This window comes from Etheostoma spectabile, chromosome 3 (assembly GCF_008692095.1).
Source record: "Etheostoma spectabile isolate EspeVRDwgs_2016 chromosome 3, UIUC_Espe_1.0, whole genome shotgun sequence".
Lineage (NCBI taxonomy): Eukaryota > Metazoa > Chordata > Actinopteri > Perciformes > Percidae > Etheostoma > Etheostoma spectabile.
In genome coordinates this window covers 3242160-3251931 of record NC_045735.1, presented here as the reverse complement: position 1 = coordinate 3251931, position 9772 = coordinate 3242160, and the positions used below count along the sequence as shown (strand labels likewise).

Here is a 9772-nt window from a genome sequence, read left to right as displayed (position 1 = left end):
GCTCCTCAGATCTCTGCAGGGTACATCCAGACAGCTAGATAGACAATCTGTCCAGTCTGAGTTTTCTGTTGCACGACTAAAACAACTACTAGACGTACACATGTTCCACCAAAACAAGTTTCTCCCCAAGGTTATTTTGCAGAGGCATCGTTGCTCCGTACGGCTCTTAGCGCCGCCCCAGATGATTGTGATTGGTTGAAAGAAATGCCAATAAGACAGAGTATGTTTTTTTTTACCATCCAGGAATGCTGTGTAGAGTAGCCAGACCCTCCTCCGCGGTGGCCTGGCAAAGCAAGGGTGAGTTGAGCTGTCACAAGAAATAACCAGACTCAAAGAAGTCTAGTGTTGAAAAGGGATGAAATCACAAAATGAAAGGAACCAAGCATGCACAGTTGGATATAATGTCTGTACAGCTCTTTAACTCCAGGGTTTTACTAGCTTTGTGGTTGCAGTGGCTCTGGCCACAGTTGCCTTGTCTCATTCTTTGGTCACCATCTTTTCCCATGACCTCATCTGCAACCACAAAAGTAGGGCATGGTAACTGTTTCTAGGTCAGAGGTCAATTTATAAACGTAAAGAAAATTCTCAAGAGATATGCAGCCTTAGAGTTGTGTCAATATTAGGTACCCACAAACCCAAAAAGTTCAAATGATAATAGGCTTTAAACCTTATTGTCTAGATGAGCATGTTTATGAGTCTGGGTGATCTCTTCATTATGTAGTGTGGCCTTCAGGGTTAAAAAGGCCTTCCTTCTAACCACAACGACAACTTTTGAGCTCACATGTCAGCAAGTATCAGCACTGTTGAATAGAGAGAGAGAATCCCAGTGTGTTGACGTCACTGGAGTAGCGCTAGTAAATATTCTTCTATAAAGGATGAATCATTTATGACTGTAGCTGTGTATTGATGTTAGATGTTATCAAAGCTCTTACTTGATCTAATATCAGTTGAAGGTTTGCTTGATGCTGTTGTAAAAATGATGCTTGCAGAAATGAAAACCTGCAGCTAAATGTAGCCATACTGATCATCATCTTCAGTGGTAGGCAAATTGAATCCCACCTTCCAACAAGAATATCTGCCCCCTGATGAAAATGTAAGTTTTGTTTTTAACAGACTGCATTTAAAGGGTTGTCCTTAACATATATTATTCCAAAAATAAATGAAAAAAATATTCCGTTTATAATGATATAAAACAGAGAAAACCACGGTTTATTGTGTGTGGATAACCATTGACATCTCTTGTCTCAAAGTGCAACACATAATAGACCTTTGTGTCTATTTTTACAAAATAAGTACAAACATAGGCTTCTGTAACTCTGTTAGCCCTCACTCACTAATGGTAAAAATGACATCTGGTCTTGGACACAATCCTTGAACACACAGATATCTAAATCAATGTTATTATGAAATGAATTGTCATTATATAGTTGTACAATGTGCCTTTGAACACTGCCATGGCCCATGACTGAACGTAATTGCTGACCGCTGCTCTACCATGCTGCCTCTTTGTTCTTTAAACAGTTTTTTTCTCCTCAAATCTCATTCAAACACATCAAAGTCATGGAACTCAGAAAGGGAAGAGAAATTAAATATGGTGCATATTAGACATTTTCAACCAAAGGAAGGAAATCTACCCTCCCTTTTTACTACAGAGGAAGTGGTATGAGTCCTTAAAACGTGCAGTAAAAGCAAAAGGCATTCAATGAAAAAACATGAGTGTTCTCATATAAAGACTATAACAAAACGTGGCCCAAATGACTCAAGAGGATATGTGTTCTGGTGCTACGTGGCAGGAAGAGGGCGGTAGCAACAGGGGGCGATAGACAGAGGAGAGGAACGGGGTGGCACCCCTTCAGCGTTTCCTCAACGATTTCCAGAAGCCAACCTCCCAAAACACTGAAAGCAAAACAACTCTGACACCAGGCAGGGCCATTAGGAAAACCTGCTTACAGTACCCTAGTGCAGACATAATCTCATGTGCTCACTAATGACTTGGTTCCTTGCTGTGCACAGCCGTAGGATGTTTCATTTCCAAAAGAAAATGTATTGATGGAAAGTCTGTAGGTTTTGAGAAAACATTGGAAGGATATATTTCAAGGCCAGAGGTGCATGCTTAGCTTTAAGGCCTGCGGGAACTGATATTAAAGAGAAAGTGATATATACAACTTGACACACTGCTACGTACTACGGCTGCACCGAATAGTTCGAAGCTTCAATCATAAAGTTGAGATTCAAGTTCCAAATGTTTTTCTTCCATCTGTTCAATCATGGTTAACCCAATATTTCTGCACATTTGCAGATAAGGTTACATTAGGCAGGCTACACTGATATTATAAGTATTATACTAATTGTAGCATTAGATTCCAGTGGTGTCTGCATAGGATGGTTCCCAATGTTGATCAAAACATTTCCAAGAACTCCATAGCATTCTACAGTCAAATGTACTGAAAAATTTAGATGTAATAATTTCCAAAATTCACAACATGTTAATATCTAAGTTATTAGATTTTCACTGTGGTCAAATTTTTTTTAGTTAGTTTGCTCTAGCGCTTGACGTACACAAAGGGAGGCACGCACCTGTATTGACAAGGCAGTTTAGCTACAATCTAACAGCACCACAAATGACATCACATTTTTTCAGTGTGATGATTAGGGCTGCAATACATTGTTCTTTCTACCATCATCGCAGTATCAACTGGTACAATATACATATTGCGAAAGGCAATTGTTTGTGTTAGTTGGAAGAAAATATCAGTAGATAATAGAAAACTCACTTTTTTTAGTGGTACCTTTAATATTCAATTTAATCAATAAATGAATGTTGGAAATGATTTCCTTTCATTTGTTTTAAATTCAACAAGCAAATTGTTGTACTTTAGTAGAAAGCAGCAAGACACATTGTTATCACGATATTCAACTTTATGGCATATCGCATATTTTGTCATATCGTGCAGCCCTAGTTATGGTGTCACAAAAAATGACAACAGACATGCAAAGCTTCATTGAAAAACCTCAACAGAAGCTCTGAATGTAAAAAATTAAAATAAAACAATAAAAATACTAATGACATTTAGTACAATCCCACTATCTAGCCTACATGTAACACTCCAGGCCAAGTACCTAAAAGCTGAATAGACATGGGCATGTCCAAGCTCATTTCTATTGCACTGAGAAAGGCAGGCCCAGCTTAGCCTGTGGAGCATGTGGCATGAATCATAACTTCTTACAATAGCAAATATGTATCGAACCACCATTACGGCTGCAATGAGCTATTTAATAACTCTGCAGCTTTAGAGAAAGCATCTAGTAAAAACAAAGCCTCTGCTGCTCATTATCAGCATCAACATGAATCCACTGGTTTGTCACATAGATAGCAGGCAGCTTCCTGACACTGCATTCCAAACCGTTTACGTGTCCAAAATGGCAAGAAACCACTGACAAAAAAAGAACTGAAAACAAATCACAGCATTACACAGTGATGGATGCTGATTCAGTGTGTCATCACTGGTAATAACTACTTCAGAGTGTTGGAAGTACCTAAATGGCCTCAAAGCTTAGTTTAAACATACAGTGGTACAGACAAGGGGCTGTTTAACCCTACTTTACAAGGTAGTGCACTTAACAAACAAAGAACAACAAGAAACTAATGGAGGTATTAATTTGCAGTTGGTGGGAACAGCTTACAGAAAAAAATCTATTCTTGAAAAGGCATTACAAGGGCCAATGTTGTAATTACTCTAAATTAAAGAGTTCTGGTTTAAGAACATGGACAAGTCTCTGCCAGAGTTACAAACACGGGAGATCAAAGAAGACGCAGTGACAATAGCCAGACTTATGTTTTACTCTGTGGCTACAATTACAGTGAAAACAATGAAACGTGAAAGTTCAACTAAAATCGACCAAATCAGTCTACAGATTCCCTCTCATTAGACAGGGCCACCGATTAGTCATTATCTTTTTTGCTACAACATATTTTTGTCACTTTAAGACTCTAGAAGACACTAACACCGAAACACAAGTCATGGTGAAGGTCCCTTTACATCCTTGCTGCAACTATCACCATCAAAGTATTAGTACATAACAAGACGTCAGGGCTTGGGTTTTGGGCGAGGGAGAGATAAAAAGAACATGTTCTAGGAGTTGTCAACATTACTTACTTGGAGAGGGACACTCCTCCTGCTTTCCCGATGAGCTCCTCATGGTGGAGAACAGCATCATTCCAAGGAACATCAAGGAATTTCAGCAGTGTTTTCATCCATTTCTCAGGATGAAGGACCAACTGTTCGTAGTGCATAGGTAGGCATTTGTCCGCTGCCTCCAGGCACTGAGTGTACATGGTCTCTATGGCCCGATTCCACTTGGTCAGGCAGTCCCGGTAGCTGCCCAGGTCAAAGCCGGCAATGGTCACCTTCCGTGAGATCATGGAGTGGACTGAAGCCCGGCCGTCACGAATCATGAGTACAAACTTGGCATGGGGAAAGATCTTGGCCAGGTAGGAAAGCGACTTCAAAGCAAAAGGGTCCTTGTTGCAGAGAAAGTTGGCGGGCTCTCCATGTTTGACAATGATTTCCAGCAGGAAGGCCTGCATGGCGGCGTCCAGCACCTCATCTGTCACACCGGCCTCGTCCAGACGCATCTTTTCCCGGCCCGAGCGGCTCCACATCTGCTTCATGGCCAGGATACGAGGGATGACGCGAGTCTCTTCGCCACAGCGCACCTCAGGGTGGGCGTCCAGCATGGCTCGCATTAGCGTGGTCCCGCTGCGGGGCACTCCACCGATGAAGATGAGTGGCATGTCTTTGTTGTAAACAAAAGGTGAGCTGAGATTCTGACCTGTCCGTAAGGTGGTCCGCATGCTGCCTCCCAGCGCTGACAAAGGCAGGATACCGCCCGGCTGGCTGCGCTCTTCGATGCGATGGTGGCACTCCATGGCATGGCGGCCCAGGTAGAAGACTGTGACCGAGCTGATGACCAGACAGGCCACCAGCATGTTCTGTTTCAACTTGCCAATCATGTTGCGGGCCACAGGCGGGAGAGTACAATATCACCACAGGGGCAATTTAGGGGGAGGGATGGGACAAAGGAACTGAAGGGTAATTAAGTTCCCACCCTTTATGGTTGCTTGCTGGGAACTGAGCATGGATCGAGCTCCCTGGTGCACAACAGGCGTTGAGTCCCCAGCTCCATGAGGCCTGGATTGTGGCACAAAACACAATAAAACCGTTAGTTCTTATTATGCACTAGGGCAACATTCCTCAAGCAAAGTTAACAACAAACCCTAATCAAAAGTACCATTTCATGTCGTAAATCTTAAGCTAACTCATGTGACAGATGTCCGGGACACTCCACTGTCATTATTGCATGCACGTATCTCAGAACAAATCTACAGAAAAAATATTGTGACGGAGAGTGATCATCACATTCTCTTTATTTGACAGGCTTTGTGATCTAAGGCCAACATTACTATGTGCAATTTCACTTTGCAGAGGGTCTTGAATCACAAAATTGACACAGAACTGCTTCAAACAGTTGACAATGGAGATGCCACCAGAACAAAAACTAATGAACTCTGTCTCCAGACCTTTATGGAGTCAGTAGAAAGAATTAAATGCACACTGAAAGATAAATGAGACTTTCTGCTAACAAAACAACAGGAATGTAGAACCACAGATCTGTGCATTTAACCGAGGATAGCTCTATGTTTTATCTTGTTATACATCACTCTGGCTTTGATTCTCAGGTAGCACATACATCATCTATGACATTTAGCCCTCAGCCTCTAATTCTGACACAGGCATGCACACAAACTCATTCTGTACATAAGGAAATGTGTACTTCCACAAAACAAACACACAAAAAACACTTGCCGCACATAAATTCTACACACCACAGTGGACTGGCTGACAGCTTTTCCTCTGGCGTTGGGAAGTAAAAGCGGCTGGCTTACTACAGCTTATTTGTTAAAGGGTTTTCTCTGTTCCGGCCATGCAGCCACAGTCACCCTCCTGAACAAACGGCCTGGATGGGAGAGGAGGGAGGGCCCAGGGGGAAAAACAGCAGGTCAGTGCACAGGAGTGCCTCACTTACAAACCACATTCTGTGTGGAACAAAATCAATGTTGGGAGTGACCTATTTGGAATTCAAAACAGCGATTTTTACTGAAATGCAAAGTTTGCATCCCCAAGATTGCAAAATAATAACACTATCAGTGAAATTGGCAAGGAACCTAAACAACAATGTTTTACTGGAAGATGATGTCACCTTGTTTAATCTCCTACTTAGCAGCTTGCTCTAGAGAACTGTTTGTACGCCTGGTCTGAAGCATGCATGAGGTGCACACATTCTCACTGCATAATCCTATATAAATGTCCACATCATTTATACATCTGGCCCTAAGTTTGAATAAAAGTCATCTTACTGATACAGTCTTTCTTTGCTATAGTCTTTATTTGCATATTTGGTTTTGAGGTAATCCAAAACTAACAGACAGTAATCAAGTTACGTCACTTTAATATTGTCATACTTGGACTAGGTTCCTGACTAAGTTTTTACAAGTAACCCTCCAAACCCTTGTGTGTAACAACAGAGTGCAAAATGTTGGGGGATTAATAAAGTGCGTCTTTTTCTTCTCTTAACAAGATAGCTAAAACGCACAGGACATATTATAATACTTATACTATACTATTATACTAGCTGCTGTTAACCAATAAAGTATAGATTCACTTATATGGTCTAGGAATAAAATGTTTTAGCCTCCAAATCCAGTCACTTTATATACACTGCTGTCTGTTTACACATGTTCCACGTCATCATGAACATGATGGTTAGCAGGCTCTGTCAGCATTGTTCTGCAGCAGTGCCACAACAGGGACTCTGGCATCACTATGTGACGGGCTGCTGTTCATCACACCAGAGCAACGAACACAGTGCAGCACACTCCCCCTTCAAGGTATTTGAAGGACTGCTTGGATGCATTTTTGTCTGGGTAGAAAACAACAGAATGATGCAAGCCATGGTCATCTTTTTTCTAACTCACAATGTTTTAATTAGGGACTTTGTGCCTTCCCAGCAAATACTTATCTGCTAAATGGCATGTAGTGTCCTAGGAGGAGTGTGTGAAAGTCTGAAGATACATGGAGATCACAAGGTCTTCACATACATACAGCTATGTTACGAAATGCTTTTCAGAGTAAATGTTTGGCAGGCAACACTGACTGCTGACGGAGGCAGAAATCAACAATTTCCATCTGTGCCCAGCCCTGACAAAACCACACACTGGGTAAAGCACAAAACGAAATGAAGAAGACATTGCTGGGCAATTTTCAAAATATCTAAATCCTTCAGGTTTGGATGGTAATGGTACCAAAGAAATTCAAAAAGAGGATTAACTAAATCACAAAGCCATCACATCCATCATCATTTCTATTATGGTTAGTCAATGTGAGAATTCCGTGATCTTAATGCTATTCAAGGAGAATAAATGCTTGGAGAATCTCTGAATACTTGTTGGATGAATTTGGCTACAGTTAAAGCAGTGTTTCCCCCTACCATTGTCCAGTTGGGCAGCACAGAAAATCTTAATAATTAATAACAATACATTTGATAAAAATAATGATTAAACCCTGAAATGTGTAGTGAATTGTAGTAACGTTTTATTATGCATCAACCTCGCATTTCCGCATTTATTGTGATAAAAAAACAACGTCTGACACACTTGCATTCTAGACTGGGGGTAAGTGTGGGTACTAGCTTGTTACGCTACTTTTAAAAATGACCAAAGGAAAAAGATTTTTTTTAATGAATGAAACAACATTTAAATGTTTAGGCAATTAAATAGGTAATGTGCTGAATATCACTTAGTCAGAGTGCGCTCGATAAGATGAATCCAACTAACTGTCCATATATTGCGTACTGCATTTGAATGCGTTTACCTAGGCAGGGACAGATCATGGAAGATCATCATGCATCACTCTTCCATCGGTTTCTCCTCTGACACCAGGTTACCAAGTTCTTCTCAGTGGGTTAAATCGTACCTAATGAGCCAAGTGGCTGATTTTAAGCAAACATCCTCAACCGGTAACTCGTAGTTACACAAGTGAGGAGCATTTCACAACAGAACATTACAGCTAATTCCTTGCATTAGCCTCTCGGTGAAAGGGAGCTCATGCAAGACTAAGCTGCAGATAAATGCTTCAGGTGTTACCTCTGCACTGTGACGGAGGTTTGTGGAAAAGGTTCTTACAGTGCAGCATCTGACAATGTTTATTTCTTTCTTTTCCTGTCGTCAGGCTTTGTCTTTTCTTTGAGCCCACCCACGCACTCTCACATCTCTGTGTCTTCTCCGTGGTGATTCAGTGTTTGAGGGGAAGTCACAAAGAATGCCAGGCTGCCAACACCTTTAGTCTATTAGTGGGAGTACAAAAGGGGCCTGCCGTTTCCCCAACGCTGCTGCAAAGGCCCTTAAAGGGAGAGTCAATCTTCTGATTCACTTTTGCGGTTAGATACATCAATCTGGGAGGCTAATTCAGGTAAGTTTCACTGAGGCTTTATATTTTCCTAGGAAGACCTTACCAAAACAGCAGCTGCACGGAATGATACAGACAGAAAAGCAACCAAAAAATTATAGTATACTAACTACCGATAATAGTGAACAGAACTGGAAGAGTTTTGCAGGAAATGAAAGGAAGCGAAGCAGGTGTGTAGTGGATAGTGAAAAGTAAGCAATGAAAGGTGTGAAACAAATATGTGGAAGGTGATAAAGACAACAACAGATGAGTCACTGGTGTCATCACAGGCCAGCACTCTTCTTATACAACAAGTAGTATGTGATATACTGTACATAAGAGGGAAAGCTGTCTGAAGCCGCAAATACAGTTTACAGTGATTAGTTCTGAATTATTCAATGTTCATAAACACAAATCATTAAATTACATATATCCTAATATATATATCCTAAATTATATTCATCCATATTGATGAATTGATCATTTGCAGGCCTAAATAAAAAGGTATGTACTATTAAAGCTGGGGACAAACTAAAAGTACCTGGAAATACAACTGATTTAACTTTTTTAGTTGCAAATATCTAAACGTGACATCACATTGTCTATATGCTAGTTAAAACAAGTATTGTGGAAAAAGAGTAACATCCAAACAACAGACACTTTAGGGTTATTTGGTGTATTTTTGTCTTAAATTCTGCATTGCATAATTGATATACTTGTTAAAATACAAAAAGGAGGAAAAAAGAAAATGGATATAACGATTTGAGATGGAATCTCTTTAGAAGGGAAGCACTATGAATGCCTGACTAATAAACTGTGGCTAAGATTCTGAGCAGTGTCGTGTTACATCTTGCACCGAGACTGAACTGTTTGTGTTAAATTAATTGAGGCTCTTCTCTCCTGTTACGGATATTGTATCCTCCTTGCAGGGTATTTTTTTTCCATTGATCTGTTATGGGAAGCAGTGGCGGCTGAGGCTGAGGCTGCTCTCCATGGAGCGATGGTGAAACCAAACCACATCAACACTTAATAACGAGGGCGAGTCTGCACCCCATGAAGCCCTGGTGTGGGAGCTCTGTGATAATGGTAAGGAAAACAACATAACAGCAGGAAACCAGCATTACACAAAGTTTCCTCTCACTTCTCAATAATTTCAACTCTGAAATACATTGCTTAATAAGAATGCCAGCCAAGTTAAAACGTTTCTTTGATTAAATGTTCCAATGAGTGACGGCCTCCATATCTCACCCAGTAAGAGCGTGCGCCCC

The 9772-nt window shown here is 40.9% G+C and overlaps 1 protein-coding gene across 4 annotated transcripts in view; it reads right to left on the bottom strand.

Annotated features, from left to right (window-relative positions):
- Nucleotides 1-9772, bottom strand: part of tpst1 (tyrosylprotein sulfotransferase 1) — a 46790-nt gene that overhangs the window by 27817 nt on the left and 9201 nt on the right. For 3 of the 4 annotated variants that reach the window (XM_032509665.1, XM_032509664.1, XM_032509669.1), the window contains exon 2: nt 4158-5192. In XM_032509665.1, the coding sequence (XP_032365556.1) occupies nt 4158-5014 (857 nt within the window). In that variant the 5' untranslated portion in view covers nt 5015-5192. Of the gene's footprint in view, nt 1-4157; nt 5193-5887; nt 6023-9772 lie in introns of those variants that run through there. The other variant, XM_032509668.1, reaches the window with a different exon arrangement.